Source organism: Colossoma macropomum, unplaced genomic scaffold (genome assembly GCF_904425465.1).
Source record: "Colossoma macropomum unplaced genomic scaffold, Colossoma_macropomum, whole genome shotgun sequence".
NCBI lineage: Eukaryota > Metazoa > Chordata > Actinopteri > Characiformes > Serrasalmidae > Colossoma > Colossoma macropomum.
This window is the reverse complement of record NW_023494810.1, coordinates 33,296,491-33,315,390: the sequence shown is the minus strand read 5'-3', so window position 1 is coordinate 33,315,390 and position 18,900 is coordinate 33,296,491. Positions and strand designations below refer to the sequence as shown.

Genomic DNA, 18,900 nt, shown 5'->3' with positions numbered 1-18,900 from the left:
TCTCTGACTTTTAAATGATTATTTCAGGCTTTACGGGGTGAGTCACAACACCGCACACTCACCATATTTTAGCCTGTTTTTATTCTCCTCACTCAGCAATTTTCACTTTTAACAAAAGCACACTTACATAGTGCAGCTTTAACTAAAGATACTACTGTGATAATTTAAATATGATTTATACAACAGTTAGACTGGTTGTAACAAAACAACATGAATATTGATCTGGCAAAAATTGACAAAACTGAGCTAAACTTGATATTGCGGCAGTTTTATGGCTCAGTCTGATTTGGTCAGACTCTGAAGATCAGACTACATGTTTGGCGAATGGTATTGGGTTCATTTCTGGCTGGTCCCTGGTTGTTGGCTCGCTTTGGCTCGTGCCTGCGACCAAATTACAGCCACGATGTTATTTCACGAAAACACACTCCCTCTCATGTTCTATTGCTTAATTAAATAACATAATAAAGGAAACTACAAAATTAAGGTAAGTTGTTATCCAATAAGACTGATATTAGTTGTAATATTTATACTTTAATTAATTTTAATAATTAATTACTTTAAGTTAATATTCACCTTATGGTAAGAAGGTCCAGTGCTTAAAAATGTACTGAATTTATTAGCTACCAAAGCAAACGCATTAGCTTAGCTTGACTGTTAGTTTACATGAGTTTAATAAGCTAGCTAACAGACACATAAAAACAACAGTTTTATTCTTAATAAAGAGCTGCAATGTTAATAATAATGAAATGAGCAAACATTGGTTTTAGAGGAAGACACTGAGTAAAACTACAATTACTATGATTAAATTTACTCAAAATGACTATGATTTAAATATATCCAAATGTATCTGAACATCTTACCCCCTCATTGTAGTCAAAGCACTTCTCTGGTCCTTTCCTGTATCGAGCCGAGCTCAAAACTTCACATGGAATTTCTTCTTGAACTGGACAGCACAGATTTAAGAAAACCTCCACGAATTGGAACGCAACATTTATTTGTGCACCCTTATAGAAAAACATTTGCATAATACACACTTAAAAGTGAATAAATCACAGCTATAAAAGGACTCAAAGTTAAGTTATATGAGTCAAATAACCTTGTGTCACAAATCAAGCACTTTGATGGACCTGCATGAATTTGAGTTCCAGGAAAGACAATTTGTTGGTGTCAGAATTGCTGCACAAAAATTATTTTCATATTAGAGTCATAGTAGTTACTAATGATGTAATGATTTCTGAACAGTGTTAAAAAAAAGTTTAAAAAAAAGTTAAAAAGAGCGGAAAAAAGTGAGGATGAACTCCTGTTTTACCGTGGTTGGTAGAAACCACTATCAAAAATAGTAATCTGCATACAGCCTATCAGAGTGAAGTGGGTGGGACTTATTCTATGGACTCTCACACACTCAAATGTCTGGGCTTTTTTTCTAAAGAAAATAGGCATTGCAATTTCAAAAAAAAAGTCCAATCATGCAACGGGTTCTTTGAGTGTTCATGGTACTGGATCTCAGAAAATCCACTGAAGATGCTTTGTAGATTATCAAGTTCTCTTTAACTTCAATTATAATAAATATCTATTAAATTAAAACCTATTTTCCCTAATCCTAACCCTAAACACAAAAACAATTTAATATAAAATTAATTTTAGTGTATTTTATATATATATATATATATATATATATATATATATATATATATATATAGATAGATAGATAGATAGATAGATAGATAGATATATTATAGGTTTTTAAACCCTACACTCTTAAAAAGATGCCTCTTCAAGGGTTATATACAGTACCATGAACACTCAAAGAACCCGCTGCATGAATAAAGGGTTCTTTACATGGTGAAATTGTTCTTCAGATTGATGGCGAATGTGTTCTAGGTTCTATATAGAACCATCTACAGCACACTCTCCATCAGTGTGAATTTATTTACTGAGTGGAAGACAGCACATGTACTGGCTATGCAGGATCAGACTGGAAGGATACACTCTGTCCTGACTTGTGTGAGTCTCTCGATCTCACAGGAGCTGCAGGGCAGAGTTTCAGCCACAACAAACAGCAGGTTAGTGTTCTCTATCCTCTTAGCGTGGAACAACCTGACAGACAGAGAAACAGGAAGGTGCAGTCAGTGAAAGTGTGTGAGTTAGGCAACAGAACACTGCAGGTGGCAAAACAGTGAATAACATCACTGCTGTGTTTTGGTCACAGTAGCTCCTCACAGCTGTGACTTTATCTGTGAGAGCACCTCAGGTGTCCTGTTGGTTTCATACAACATTTTTGCAAAGGAATGAAAAAAGTAAAGCAAATGAGCCACGAATACTGTCTCAAATACAGTGCTGCGCAAACATTTTAGGCACCTGAGAAAATTCTGTTTAAAAGCGGTTTATATGGGCAGAAAGCGTTTTTGCTCAGAAAACACTAATATTACAACAAATAACATTTATATGTAAGTGGTGATTTTATGTATGTCCATGTGTTCGTTTAACCATTTCCAAGCCTTTTTTTTCCCTCAATTTTTTCCCCAATTTAGTCGTATCCAATTCCACCCACTACTTATGACCCCCTAATTCACACAATACCACCAGCGCTAGGAGGGTGAAAGCTGGCACAGGCTTCCTCCGAGACCTGTGAAGCACCACTGCATCTTTTCAAACTGCCGCTAACACAACATCACCGGAGAGCTGAACGCGCTTGGAGAAAAGCACCAACTGCCAGTTCTGTTACGTCAGCTAACAGATGTCAGCGCTGACCAGCATCGCGCTGAGTGATGGGGGGAGACGGAGGGCCATCCTGCCCACCCAGAAAGAGCGAGGACAACTGTGCTCTCTTGGACCCCTGGCCACGGGCAGCTGTAGCACCACCAGGGATCGCACTCGCAATCTCCTGATGACAGGACCAGCACTTAGACGGTTACACCACTCAGGAGCCCTCACAGTATTTTCTTGACACCAGTACTATCTGAGATCATCTTTCAATGCAGGGTTTGACTAATCAAAACATCATTAAATTAAATCAGGTGTGCTGCCCTAAACCTCTGTTCTTCTGATTAGCGCAAAAATTAGCTACTTTTTTAACAAGCAAAAACACTATAATTGTTCAGATAAAGGGTTTTAAACAGTACAGTGTATATTTTTAATACTGGCAATTTCTTCCACCAATAAAGTAGATACAGCAGCTTTGATTTAAATGGCCATTGCAACCACTGTGCAGAGAAATGATACAGGTAAGCATCTGCTGAAGTAATTTCCCAACATTTGATCGCAATTTATGATATTATCACAATATTATATTGTATAAAAAATTGCACGGATAGCTAATACGGCTCATGATGTCATACATTTTTTGACTGTGTTAATAGGGATCAAGTTGTTGGTTACCCTAGATTTTCAGATTTAGATATTTTTCTCAGGCCGAGTGGTAGACCCTTGGTTCCCTAGATAGCACACTGAGTATGAACAGACAGCACTGCAGCTGTTACTGTGAGCTGTCTAGGTGCTCAGACCAATAACACACTAAACCAGCTGAACAAACATCCAATAAAGCATTAGGTCAGAGTGTCACAGTGTAGTCTGAGCTTGTGAAACCAGAGCTGCTCTGCGTATCCAAAACATATCTGGTGAAACTTTGACGTGTCTGACAGTGACGGTATTTCAAAATGTCCATGAAAACAATATCATGTGTTGAATATCGTAGTGAACCTTACATTTGATTATCAGCACATGTGTAGATAGGGGAGTTATCAGACAGAACAACACAAGTAGAACACTTTTCACCCATCAGATTGAGTGGAGTACCTGGAGCAGTTCCCGCAGTCCTGCAGCATGTTGAAAGAGTTGGTGTTGTTGGTGAAGTAGAACTGGCTCTGAATGGTCACACAGCTGCTGCTGCCTTTGGCTTCTGTCCCCTCAGCAAAAACATCACCTGCAACACAGCCCCGCTTAGCAGTTATTAATCAACAGTTTACTGTACTTTTATATGAATTATTTATAACTAGCTCAGGGGACGACAACTCAAATGTTAGGAAGAGCCATTTTGTCCTTTCAACAAAAATCAATCCGCCTTGGGAGCCAAAATTTTTTATGTCTATTACTGAAGTAATGTTTTACCATCTTGACTGTAAATATGTCTCAGTATGTGTTAATGTGTTAGCATAGACTAAGAAAATGAAAATGCAGACTTACTTTGCTCTGCTGTAAGCTTTAGGTCAGTTATAGCCGCTTTTCTCGCATCTCCAGCAGGAAACTTTTCCGCAAAGGTAAAACGTCTCTCAACGTCAGCTTCTCACTCGCCAGCTTATTATTATTTATTTTTTATTTTCCCGTTCCCTTTTTAAATGGAGCCTGAAGCACCAGAATGTGACTGCTGCACCATTTAAGGTGAAACAGGAAAATCTGAACAAAAAGCTTCAGCTTAGTGTTTGACAGTTTTACTGCAGATTAAACGTATCAGGAAACCAGCTGGAGTGATTATAAATGCAAATAAGTCCATTCGTCTCCAAATGATCTGAGTTCGTCTTAAATCTCTCTCTTTGCCGTTTCGTTAGCTACTAGCTAGGCGAGACTGTTGTCTGTTGCTATGGTGACCAGCAGTCTGCGCTGATCTTCAGGGTTAAAGGGTGAATCAGCAGTTCTACATTAACTCCAGAGTTTAAGACCATTTATTGTTAAAATGTGTTGAACGATCAGCAGAGCTTTATTTTACTGTAAAGGAGGATTATTTTATTTTTACCTACATATTCAAAACTTTCAGTCCATACCACATTTGTGTTTGTAAGTAGACGAGGAGTTTATTATGGTTTAAATTTGATGAAAAGTTAATTGCTTACCTGTGTAATTTTGTCATTACATTTAAATACTTATGTACATTGAATTTGTAGCCAAAACACAATAGAAAACACTGCTGTTTTCTATTGCCAACACTGTGAAAGGCTAGATATAAGCGTGAAAAAGGGGAGCAAATGATGTCCTTGAGAAACAGATGTATGAATCCAAATGCAAATGCAGTAAAATGGATCTACCTGTGTTTAACCAGCTGTTGTAGGCCAGGCCATAGAAAACCTGCTGCAGCAGAGACCTGAAACAGCAGATAAAGCAGATAAAGCTTTTTCTCTGCATCTGTTAATGAGACAGATAGAACCAGGTGAAAGAGGAGCAGAGCAGTATGTTGATTAGGGGTGGGTGAAAATATTACATCACAATACTTTTCACGATTCACGCTATGCATTAGTATTTAGCTTTCCTGAAACTATTTCTTAGTAAGTTGGAACAGACAAAATAGAACCTGTAGCACTACATATAAAATACAATAGTAACAATAATAATAATAATAACCCTAAAACTATAATGATTTTTATTAAATATTTTACAAACTGCACTACTAAATCCAATAAAACAGGCCTAATTATGCTCACTTTATAATGACACGTAGTCCGTCAGTGTTCTTTAAATATTGACGATATCAGTGTATAGTGGCATAATTTATCCTGATAACGATAAAATATCTCATATTGCCCACCCCTAGTGTTGCATGCATCCAAGCACAAAAGAGTCTATACAAAACTCTTTAGCAATTAGATTTTTATATAGAGATTATATATGTGTTATTCAGGCATACAGTGGTGTTTACTTCACAGATATGTAATTTTGGACCATTTTCCTCAATAAATAAATGACCAAGTCTAATATTTTTGTCTCATTTGTTTAATTTGGTTCTCTTCATCTACTATTAGGAAAATCTGATGAAGTTTTAGGTCAAATTTATGCAGAAATACAGAAAATTCTAAAGGGTTCACAAACTTTCAAGCACCACTGAACACATGTTATATATGTATGTTTTATATCACTGCTGTCAGAAGAAAACCTTGTATTTCCAAAACAGTAACTTAGCAGGAGAAGGAAACAACATGCTTTACTTTTAATGTAAGTCAATGAAACCAGACATTTTTCCAAGTAATTTTGGGCCGTTTCTTTTGGTCCATTCATCATTACACTTACACACAAAATAAAGAGCAACAGGCATTTTCAAATTATGTCAAAAACTGAAAACCAGCAACAATGGATATACAACATTTTGCTCCGACAGCAGTGAAATGTATCATATACGTACACATATATGTATTATATGTATCATATACAGTATGTTTATAATATATACATAAGAACATGGTGTATACATGCTTCATAAGCAGTGAGTACGGCATGACGTGGTCATGTACAAGGATTATTTGATAAAACAAATTGAGGCAGAGGCTTACCAAGCTACTGCTGACGTCCACCAGGCCAAGTTGAGCAAGTCAGCAATGGAGGGCTATAAAAGAAGGAAGGAAGAATCGAGAGTGAGAAAAATAAACTGATACTACAGATACTGATAATATCTATAAAAATGGACAGAAGTTCATTGCATAGCAGAACACATCAGTATCAGCGACCTGTAAGTCTGAATTTCCATACTTTCGTCCAATTTTATAGATCACATTAAGTCATTCAGTGTCAGAATCCACATAATCAATTTGTGTTTATCTGTATCAGTTTCCCTGTCCTGCTCTGCCGTCTCCACTCTCCTCCACTGCCCCGCTGCTTCTCGTCTAGTCTGTGTTTGAACAGTCCTCTTCTTTCTGCGTTCATTTGTCTGTCTCTGTTTAGTGGTTTTTGTTCTGCAGTTCTTTGTAGTGTTTACTTGTTGCTTAGTGTTCAGTTTATTTAATAAACAGCTCCTTTATGATAATCTGAGATTATTTAACAGCGTGACATGGTTTGGGGTGAGTGTGTGAGGACATAGGCATGTAGTTAGTACCATGCTAATTTGTAGTCTATTAGTTCCATTACATATTAGCTACATTAGCCTTGTAGCAGTGCTAAAACTAAAAATTCATCAAACAGATTTTTGATGAAGATATCGTTAAGAGTAATATACCAGGGCTGCAACAATGAATCGCTAAAATCAATATTGTTGATTAAAAAAAAAAAGCTGTCCTGGCTCCCGAGTAGCGCAACCATCTAAGCGTTGGTCATATCATCATTAGATCACAAGTTTGATGCTCGGTGATGCTACAGCCATCTGAGGCCAGGAGTCCAAGAGAGCTCAGTTGTCCTCGCTCTCTCTGGGTGAGCAGGATGGCCCCCTCATCTCCCCCCATCACTCAGCACAATGCTAGCCAGTGCAGGCGTCTGTAGGCTAACGTAACAGAACTAGCGGTTAGTGTTCCCCTCCAAGCGTGTTCGGCTGTCCAATGACGTTGCATTTGCAGCAGTTTGAAAAAAAAGATGCAGCGGTGCTTCACAGGTCTCGGAGGAACCCTGTGCTAGCTTTTGCCCTCCTAGCGTTGGTGGTATCGTGTGATGGGGGAGTCCTAACTAGTGAGTGGAACTGAATATGACTAAATTGGACAGAAAATTGGAAATGTTGGCCTATGAATCTTGTTTTCGATTAGTGGCCTGATAAAACATATCTAACAAACAAAATACAGACAGTTTAGATGTAGATGCAGTGCAGTGTGGTACCCAACCCAGAACGTTAAAAACACGACAACACTTCACTTTAACATCATCTAAAAAGACGTTTTTCCACAAAATTTTGTAAAAACTCAACAAGGGGGCAGAAAAAAGCAGAAAAAAACTGCACTCAAGAGGACCAGAACGAAGCAAGAGCGCAATTTCTTCCATTATCACAGTGCCAAGCTTGTATAAATTACATAATTACAGATCTTTATTTTTCACTACTCAATCAAAATCACAAAGGACTGATTAATTAATCATGGAAATCATCATTAATTGAAGGCCTTCAATAGGCTGAAATGAGCTTCAGCACTGGCAGAGTCTGCGCTTCTGTAAAACTCACCACAAAGAAGCGGCGCGGTGCGGCTCCGGTGCGGCTGCTGGCTGTTGGCTCGCAGGCTGACTGGTACTGGAATGACTGGCGGCGGGCATAGATGGAGTTATTGTAGAGCGCGTGCATCAGGTAGGGGTCAACATCTCCAAAAAACAGCCCCACCTGGGAGAGAGGTACAGAAAGAACCGGAAAAAAGGTCCAGTCCCTGCATTAGAAAACTGTTACAGTGATAAGTAGAGAGGAGTGGAGGGAGTGCACAGCTGTCTTAAATGCACCACATTGTGTTTCGATAGTGCTCTATTTACCTTTTGGGCTGAAAAGGTGAACAGGGGCAACATCATCTTGTTAATTTTGTCTCTGAACTTCCAGTTTAGTGGCAGCAACCAAGATTTGGATTACAGCTGAAAGGAGTCTAATTCTATTTTTAAAAATCTATGTTTTACACTATATTTGTTACATTATTTTTAGTACACACAATTGTTTTGATTTGTGTTATTCTTTATATGTTAACTGTCTGTCTGTTAAACCCTTAATAACATAAAATCCTTAAAACAAAGAGGAAGGAAAGAATTACAGAATCTGTTTATTATTAGGAACTTTTAAAGAGCCGGTTTCAGCACACATAGCCTGTATCAATCATAGCAAAAGGGAAAATCTGTAATCCACAGCTGATGATAAATGTGACTATGGCAGTCATCCTCTCTTTCTCCTCAGCCTGGATCTCCTCTAGATCAGTGCCTCAGATCAGCCTCTCCTCCTTCAGGCAAAGAGTTCCTGTAGTAATGCTGCAGCAGCGCCTTTCTCTCCATTTCTCCTGCTGTTACTCAGCTCTGACCCATAATTTGCATTAATACACATCTGCACAAAAACAGGCTTTTAATCACAGTTTCTCTGCTGTTGGCTTTTGAACATCGAAACAGAAACACTGCCACCATTAAGTATCACTGACATAACCAACCTTGCCTTTAATAATAGCAATGAAAAACACTTTTTGTTTATAAGCAGTCATATCAGAACCCATTTAGTCATTCATATCATATAAAAATGTGTATAATATTGTGAGCTTTTATGCTGCTAAAGTTAGTGCTTGTCAAGAGTGTTGTTCCCAAGAATGCAAGGCCGTTCATCTCATTCTCAGCCACTGAATAAGGCTGAGTAAGGTGAGCAGCTACAAATGCTGAAACTGTTAAACCTCTTGTTGAAAGCTGATTATCAAGACTGATACGTTTAGGATTAGGAGTAACGTTAGGTTTAGATGTTGGGTTAAGGTTAAGGTTAAGGTTAGGACTAGAATGCACATGAAGTTTAAGGCTATGGAAAAGTGAAGTTTAATAGATAATCTACACATCTGTATTAATAATTAATAATGTGATGTCTCTGAGTTGTTGTCGCGTTTATTTCATTCATTGCTTACTGCTGCATTATTTTAAAAAGGAAACAATCTAATAATGCCAAAATTTTGTTTGAGAGTTCATACCAGGCCTTCAACATGCGATGGTAGTATGAGGGGTGACTTCTGTGCAGCTTCTGGCTGAAGCTGGAAGGATGGACGCGAACATTTCATCGCAGGAAACGGCAGGTAGTGATGGGAATTTATAGGGCGTTAGATTGGGAGAGGGAGGGGTTTCAGGCATGGTCGTCCTCTTTGGTTGATGTATTGATATATTGATTTGATTAAGCAGAGATTTTTAATATATATCGCTGTTGTCAGAAGAAAACCTCGTATCTCCAAAATGGTAACTTTACAGGAGAAGGAAAAAACCTACTTTACTTTTCATGTAAGTCAATGGAACCAGAATTTTTCCCAAGTCATTTTGGGTCGTTTCTTTTGGTCCATTCATCATGAAATGTACACACAACATAAAGGGCGACAGGCATTTTCACATTATGTTAAAAACTGAAAAACGACAAAAATGGGGATACAAGGTTTTCTTCCAACAACAGCGACATATATTAAAAGTCTCTGATTAACTGAATCAATAATAACCGTTTCCATAGCGATGGGAATTATATACGGAATGTTCCCGCTCTCTCCAAACCTATCGCAGTGCATCCAACAATAAAGACAGCATGGAGTTTCTTTTATACAGCAGTAGACAACACAAGGCGAACCATTTTACTGACCGATAAGGACACTAACAATCAACAGCTAAATCTGGGGTCAGATTTGTATCAGTTAACGCAGACAAACACAAAGACTCTGAATAGACTGCGAGATGGGGTTTAAAAACATGGTGAGCACCTAAAAAGCATCTACAGTGGAACATAAAGTGCAAAATGGCAAATAGGAGCATATTATGAGGACTATTGTGTAACAGGTATCGTTTACAATTTTGGAACACCCTTTTGCTGTTTATATTACTTGTACTTTTCTGACAGCAGTGCTTGGGCAAGTTGAACAAAGCTGACCTGCCAGTATTTAGTTCAGACAGGTTTATATCCTAGAAACTGTATAGTATAATATCATGACTGTAAGGACTGTAGAATATAATGCTGGCCTGCAGGTGGTCTTTTCTTATTCAGGAAAGGTCAAATGGCCAGATTAGAGCACAATACCTTTTTCCAGTGGTCCCTCTGATTAGACATCACCAAAAATCCACCATCATCGATCAGGTAGCAAAGCAGATCCTTAAATAACAGCAGATTCAGGTGAGGACGCAACATGGGACAAAATACACTGTATGTAAAGAAAGACAAGCAAGCAAAGGGTCTTACATCACTGTTGACTTCGCAGTCCATCTCACAGGATCTGGAAGGACCACACTGCACAATACATGCACACAGAGATTAATTTAATAAATTAAAATAAATTAAAAAAAATAAAATTTACCGTTTAATTTTCCCTCCTTGCCCCAAATGTAGTCGATTGACCGAGACGTTTGATGTTTGAAGTTTGTTTCTTCAGTTTTGCACTGGAGTTATGAGGCTAGGAGGTGGTGTAAGTTTACTTTTTTGCCAAACTATTGCTTTATTTATTGCTATTGCTTTTTGTCTATATATATACAATGTAATGTAAAACTTTTTTTGTTCAATAACACATTTAAATTTAGTATTTGTCCATCCTACCTTATGGGAGCCCTGTCTGCTGTCGGAGACGTTACTGGCCAGGATTTTAAACTTGTCCACCCACGCCTCCAAATCCAGCTTAACACCTACCACTGAACACACACAGGAGAACACATTCACACTGAGCTGGGCAATACGACAATGTTTATCGCTATCATGATACATCATCTCACAATATGTCACAATAAGGCATTTCTGAGTATGTTGGGGATGTTGTCAGTACTCAATAACACTTCCCAACTGCACGTTTGGTTACAAAGAGAGCATAATTAGTCGTGTTTAGTTGTATTTAGTGAAATGTTAAATATAAATAATTGGATTCATAGTTTTTGATAGTACTTCATGTGTTCCAAACGATGTCAGAAAAAATAAATATTGTGACATTATACAGTATATCATGAAAACGTCTTGAAGTATTAGTATCACATTTTAGCCTGTATCACCCTCCTCTGCTTCCATACATGTACACACTGCCACAAACCTGTAGCTGTACTTTTAGAAAAGGGCTGCTGGTCAGTCTCCACTGTCATATGACCGCAGTACTGCACAATGTTTAATATTTTCTCTTTAAAACACCTGATCAAACGTTTAAATCACCTAGCTATGCTATGCCCACAAATGTTGTAAGGTTGGATAAACTTTACAAAATCTTGGCAAAGAAAATTTGATCCCAACCCTCACCTACACCTTTAAAATTTCACACTAGGTATTGTGATATAAACTGAGTCTGTTCTACAGTTTCTCATTAGGCTGAATGAATAACTGACTCTAAATGTAGGTATTGTGATATAAACTGAGTCTGTTCTACAGTTTCTCATTAGGCTGAATGAATAACTGACTCTAAATGTAGGTATTGTGATATAAACTGAGTCTGTTCTACAGTTTCTCATTAGGCTGAATGAATAACTGACTCTAAATGTAGGTATTGTGATATAAACTGAGTCTGTTCTACAGTTTCTCATTAGGCTGAATGAATAACCGACTCTAAATGTAGGTATTGTGATATAAACTGAGCCTGTTCTACAGTTTCTCATTAGGCTGAATGAATAACCGACTCTAAATGTAGGTATTGTGATATAAACTGAGTCTGTTCTACAGTTTCTCATTAGGTTGAACGAATAACCAGGTTTAATGGGATTTAATGGGATGGCATTCTGTAAAGCTTGTCCAATCTCATAACAGTAGCTAGAAAGAACACATTTGTGAGAAGAGCTTGGGTAGGGCACTTCCTGAGGCCTTCAAGAGTTGGGCCCTGAACCATTTAAGGTGGAAAAGGATAATTCAAACAAGAAGCTGGTGAATATCTGACTTCAGCTTCATATCACTGAAGAATTAGGGGTGGGTGATAATAAATAATGCCCCCCCCCACTTTGAAGGCATATGATGCCCTGTAATGCAACTAAAGCTCAGCAGTGAGGAGCTGAACTTTACCCTCCTCTGCTATCACTGCAGACTGGCAGGGTCGCCTACAGAGCAGCGCTGGTAGCTGTTAATGAAGTAATGTTCTTTTTATTTGAGGGTCCCATTTCAGAGGGAAGATTTCAACCACTACCCCTTGTAACTCAGTTCCAAGGGGCAAGGGGTAGGGGTAAAATGAAGAAATGGGATTGGATCTTGGTCTGGGTCTCCTTCTGGTGGTGAGCTTGACCTTTCCAGGACAAACCATCTCAAAGTACACACACACATTCAGGTTCAATTACTTTTTAAATTGTGATGAATATATTTAGACAGAGACATTCAGCACTGTTATCCGAAACTCTTTACCCCAGAGAGTTTTCACTTTTGGTGGTGTGAGGAGATCCTCATAAGGCCTAATTACAGCTCTCCCTTCAGGGAGCACATACACACCTGCTGGCTTCAGGGTTTTGCCACCCACTGTGATCTCCACTGCAGTTGTGACGAGGATTCCCACTGTGCCATTCTCTGTGATTAAAGGGTCATCCATGGCTTTCAGGTCAAAGGTCACAGAGAGAAAAGTTAAGGGAAGGAGTTACAAGCAGTCAATATACCTCAACTACAATATATTTGCAAATATATTTCTATGGGTGCATGACATTTCAGTGGCTGACATACTATTTGCAAATAAACGGAAAAATGTAAATATTATTGTGGCCAATATTAATTAATTAATTAATAATTTAGCATCTGATTTTTAGCTTATAAATTCACACTAATAGTTAGCGCATTGGCAGATACACAGCATTTTCCTTCATACAGTCCAGAAAAAATATGTGATATGTGTACATGTGAAGCAACTGCTGTGAATGCCACAATAAAAGTCCTTGGGAAGTACTCCCAATGTAGAATATGGCTCTGGATTAGAGCGGCTGCTAAAAAATGTACAAATGTACACAAAATTGCTGATTCAGCTGTGTTATAGGTCTATAAAGTTAATCAATAACCCATCTTTAGAGTTTAAGCCTTACACTAGCTGCATATCATATTTTATCAATGTGTTTTTTTAAAAGTATGTGTATAGGATATTTATTTCAGTATTGTCCTCAATTATCAGTTATTATATCAGCCCAGAAATTCTGTGTCAGTGCACCCCCAGTAATTTCCATTGCATTGCAGCATAACTTAGCATGGTGAGAAAGAGTGATTTACTTAGAGGGAAACACCACTGATTTTTCAAAAACTCTACATAATTAAGTGGTTGAGATGTAAACAGAGTTGTTCAGAGTGGTTTGGTGTGAAATGCAAAGTTCTAGAGAAACTTACCGAGTCAGAACTGTTCACAGTGGTGGTGATAGGAACCAGACGTCCACCTCTTAACACTCCCTCACAGGAAGTTCCTACATGAAATGGTTATGAATTCACTGCCTGATGACTGAGACACTGTTTTATGATAGTTTTAGAGAACTTAAACTCCATTCATGGTGGAGGGATACATGCAGGGCGCTGTGAGGCAAAATAGTCCCCAAAGAAAAATTATTATTTCAGATTTATCACTATTTTCCATCATCAACATTCCATATAAACTCAGAAGACTCGTGTAGGTTCACTGGTGGTTCTGGATAGTAAATAAAATGTCTATATTTGTGTTGTAGTCATGGCGACCCCTGGTTCCTATCACCACCACTGTAAAGACATCTGAACCATTTCACACCAAACCACTCTGAATCACTCTGATTACATGTCACACACTGAATTATGCAGACATTTTGAAAAACTGGTGGAATTCCCCTTTAACCCTTGAAATGTAACTGATACATGTGTAACTCACATGTGCGAGTTGGAGCCCTGAAAATATAACCCTTATTATCAAGACTGCGGCGATAAAAGTTGGAATTCAGAGGCTCCAAGTCTTCATCCCACGATTCGGCCGCTCTGTAAAGACATACACACAAAAAAGCACGTTATACTCAAAGTCATATTTACTAGACATTCAAATCACGACTGCATGACATACACATAGGATAAGTTGATTATGATATTTAAAGTATATTATTTCAGTGTGTTCTTGACTTTGTGTGCAGCAAACCGTTTTGTTTACTCTGTGTTAAGCTAATACAATAATAACACATTTTAACAACAAATAATTTAATAAACTGTTTTAATATTTTATTCAAGAATATAAAATCTAGTATCCAGTATTTGACAATTACCACCATATACTATAAGGTAACATCTATCCGGTAAAAACACGATTAATCATGCAGCCCTAGATCAAACAACTTCGCAACAAGTCCAACTTCCCTATCAAACACACATTCCTCCACACATTTTGAAAATACGTACGTGTTCGGATACACTCTTGTAACACCTCCATCTGTGATCGCAAACAACGCCAGAAAGCCGTACCTGCAGAGAGGAACGCGACGCATCTCAATAAATCTTACAATGTCTCTCAGTGTTGATCTGTGTATTTCTATGATAAGAGTAATCATACACAGCGTGTGTTTGTATGATCGGTGTATTTCTATGATAAGAGTAATCATACACAGTGTGTGTTTGTATGATCGGTGTATTTCTATCAGAGTAATCATACACAGCGTGTGTTTGTATGATCGGTGTATTTCTATGATAAGAGTAATCATACACAGTGTGTGTTTGTATGATCGGTGTATTTCTATCAGAGTAATCATACACAGCGTGTGTTTGTATGACCGGTGTGTTTCTGTCAGAGTAATCATACACAGTGTGTGTTTGTATGATCGGTGTATTTCTGTCAGAGTAATCATACACAGTGTGTGTTTGTATGATCGGTGTATTTCTGTCAGAGTAATCATACACAGCGTGTGTTTGTATGATCGGTGTATTTCTGTCAGAGTAATCATACACAGTGTGTTTGTATGATCGGTGTATTTCTGTCAGAGTAATCATACACAGCGTGTGTTTGTATGATCGGTGTATTTCTATGATAAGAGTAATCATACACAGCGTGTGTTTGTATGATCGGTGTGTTTCTGTCAGAGTAATCATACACAGCGTGTGTTTGTATGATCGGTGTGTTTCTGTCAGAGTAATCATACACAGTGTGTGTTTGTATGATCGGTGTATTTCTATCAGAGTAATCATACACAGCGTGTGTTTGTATGATCAGTGTATTTCTATGATAAGAGTTATCATACACAGTGTGTGTTTGTATGATCGGTGTATTTCTGTCAGAGTAATCATACACAGTGTGTGTTTGTATGATCGGTGTGTTTCTGTCAGAGTAATCATACACAGTGTGTGTTTGTATGATCGGTGTATTTCTATCAGAGTAATCATACACAGCGTGTGTTTGTATGATCAGTGTATTTCTATGATAAGAGTTATCATACACAGCGTGTGTTTGTATGATCGGTGTATTTCTGTCAGAGTAATCATACACAGTGTGTGTTTGTATGATCAGTGTATTTCTATCAGAGTAATCATACACAGTGTGTGTTTGTATGACCGGTGTGTTTCTGTCAGAGTAATCATACACAGTGTGTGTTTGTATGATCAGTGTGTTTCTGTCAGAGTAATCATACACAGCGTGTGTTTGTATGATCAGTGTATTTCTATCAGAGTAATCATACACAGTGTGTGTTTGTATGATCGGTGTGTTTCTGTCAGAGTAATCATACACAGTGTGTGTTTGTATGATCGGTGTGTTTCTGTCAGAGTAATCATACACAGTGTGTGTTTGTATGATCGGTGTATTTCTATGATAAGAGTAATCATACACAGTGTGTGTTTGTATGATCGGTGTGTTTCTGTCAGAGTAATCATACACAGTGTGTGTTTGTATGATCGGTGTGTTTCTGTCAGAGTAATCATACACAGTGTGTTTGTATGATCGGTGTATTTCTGTCAGAGTAATCATACACACAGTGTGTTTGTATGATTGGTGTATTTCTGTCAGAGTAATCATACACAGTGTGTGTTTGTATGATCGGTGTATTTCTGTCAGAGTAATCATACACAGTGTGTTTGTATGATCGGTGTATTTCTGTCAGAGTAATCATACACAGTGTGTGTTTGTATGATGGGTGTGTTTCTGTCAGAGTAATCATACACAGTGTGTTTGTATGATCGGTGTATTTCTGTCAGAGTAATCATACACAGTGTGTTTGTATGATCGGTGTATTTCTATGATAAGAGTAATCATACACAGTGTGTGTTTGTATGACCGGTGTGTTTCTATCAGAGTAATCATACACAGTGTGTGCTTGTATGACCGGTGTGTTTCTGTCAGAGTAATCATACACAGTGTGTGTTTGTATGATCAGTGTATTTCTATCAGAGTAATCATACACAGTGTGTGTTTGTATGACCGGTGTGTTTCTGTCAGAGTAATCATACACAGTGTGTGTTTGTATGATCAGTGTGTTTCTGTCAGAGTAATCATACACAGCGTGTGTTTGTATGATCAGTGTATTTCTATCAGAGTAATCATACACAGCGTGTGTTTGTATGATCGGTGTGTTTCTGTCAGAGTAATCATACACAGTGTGTGTTTGTATGATCGGTGTGTTTCTGTCAGAGTAATCATACACAGTGTGTGTTTGTATGATCGGTGTATTTCTATGATAAGAGTAATCATACACAGTGTGTTTGTATGATCGGTGTATTTCTGTCAGAGTAATCATACACAGTGTGTGTTTGTATGATCGGTGTGTTTCTGTCAGAGTAATCATACACAGTGTGTTTGTATGATCGGTGTATTTCTGTCAGAGTAATCATACACAGTGTGTTTGTATGATCGGTGTATTTCTATGATAAGAGTAATCATACACAGTGTGTGTTTGTATGACCGGTGTGTTTCTATCAGAGTAATCATACACAGTGTGTGTTTGTATGACCGGTGTGTTTCTGTCAGAGTAATCATACACAGTGTGTGTTTGTATGATCAGTGTGTTTCTGTCAGAGTAATCATACACAGCGTGTGTTTGTATGATCAGTGTATTTCTATCAGAGTAATCATACACAGTGTGTGTTTGTATGATCGGTGTGTTTCTGTCAGAGTAATCATACACAGTGTGTGTTTGTATGATCGGTGTGTTTCTGTCAGAGTAATCATACACAGTGTGTGTTTGTATGATCGGTGTATTTCTATGATAAGAGTAATCATACACAGTGTGTGTTTGTATGATCGGTGTGTTTCTGTCAGAGTAATCATACACAGTGTGTTTGTATGATCGTTGTGTTTCTGTCAGAGTAATCATACACAGTGTGTTTGTATGATCGGTGTATTTCTGTCAGAGTAATCATACACAGTGTGTGTTTGTATGATCGGTGTATTTCTGTCAGAGTAATCATACACAGTGTGTTTGTATGATCGGTGTATTTCTGTCAAAGTAATCATACACAGTGTGTGTTTGTATGATCGGTGTATTTCTGTCAGAGTAATCATACACAGTGTGTTTGTATGATCGGTGTATTTCTGTCAAAGTAATCATACACAGTGTGTGTTTGTATGATCGGTGTGTTTCTGTCAGAGTAATCATACACAGTGTGTTTGTATGATCGTTGTGTTTCTGTCAGAGTAATCATACACAGTGTGTTTGTATGATCGGTGTATTTCTGTCAGAGTAATCATACACAGTGTGTGTTTGTATGATCGGTGTATTTCTGTCAGAGTAATCATACACAGTGTGTTTGTATGATCGGTGTATTTCTGTCAAAGTAATCATACACAGTGTGTGTTTGTATGATCGGTGTGTTTCTGTCAGAGTAATCATACACAGTGTGTTTGTATGATCGGTGTATTTCTGTCAGAGTAATCATACACAGTGTGTGTTTGTATGATCGGTGTATTTCTATGATAAGAGTAATCATACACAGTGTTTGTTTGTATGATCGGTGTGTTTCTGTCAGAGTAATCATACACAGTGTGTTTGTATGATCGGTGTGTTTCTGTCAGAGTAATCATACACAGTGTGTGTTTGTATGATCGGTGTATTTCTGTCAGAGTAATCATACACAGTGTGTTTGTATGATCGGTGTGTTTCTGTCAGAGTAATCATACACAGTGTGTTTGTATGATCGGTGTATTTCTATCAGAGTAATCATACACAGTGTGTGTTTGTATGATCGGTGTGTTTCTGTCAGAGTAATCATACACAGCGTGTGTTTGTATGATCGGTGTATTTCTGTCAGAGTAATCATACACAGTGTGTTTGTATGATCGGTGTATTTCTGTCAGAGTAATCATACACAGCGTGTTTGTATGATCGGTGTATTTCTATGATAAGAGTAATCATACACAGTGTGTGTTTGTATGATCGGTGTGTTTCTGTCAGAGTAATCATACACAGTGTGTGTTTGTATGATCAGTGTGTTTCTGTCAGAGTAATCATACACAGTGTGTGTTTGTATGATCAGTGTGTTTCTGTCAGAGTAATCATACACAGCGTGTGTTTGTATGATCGGTGTGTTTCTGTCAGAGTAATCATACACAGCGTGTTTGTATGATCGGTGTATTTCTATGATAAGAGTAATCATACACAGTGTGTGTTTGTATGATCGGTGTGTTTCTGTCAGAGTAATCATACACAGCGTGTGTTTGTATGATCGGTGTGTTTCTGTCAGAG

The 18,900-nt window shown here is 37.9% G+C and overlaps 1 protein-coding gene across 1 annotated transcript in view; it reads right to left on the bottom strand.

Moving 5' to 3' along the window:
* The window catches only part of cacna2d2b (calcium channel, voltage-dependent, alpha 2/delta subunit 2b), a 100,532-nt gene that overhangs the window by 2,717 nt on the left and 78,915 nt on the right, over nt 1–18,900 (bottom strand). Inside the window, exons 26-37 of the mRNA XM_036559844.1 lie at nt 14,636–14,698; nt 14,121–14,224; nt 12,743–12,841; nt 10,895–10,986; nt 10,544–10,591; nt 10,385–10,456; nt 7,838–7,990; nt 6,255–6,307; nt 5,019–5,074; nt 3,796–3,922; nt 1,988–2,097; nt 861–943 (exon numbers count right to left, since the gene is read on the bottom strand). Of these exons, the coding sequence (XP_036415737.1) occupies nt 861–943; nt 1,988–2,097; nt 3,796–3,922; nt 5,019–5,074; nt 6,255–6,307; nt 7,838–7,990; nt 10,385–10,456; nt 10,544–10,591; nt 10,895–10,986; nt 12,743–12,841; nt 14,121–14,224; nt 14,636–14,698 (1,060 nt within the window). The remainder of the gene's footprint in view (nt 1–860; nt 944–1,987; nt 2,098–3,795; nt 3,923–5,018; nt 5,075–6,254; nt 6,308–7,837; nt 7,991–10,384; nt 10,457–10,543; nt 10,592–10,894; nt 10,987–12,742; nt 12,842–14,120; nt 14,225–14,635; nt 14,699–18,900) is intronic.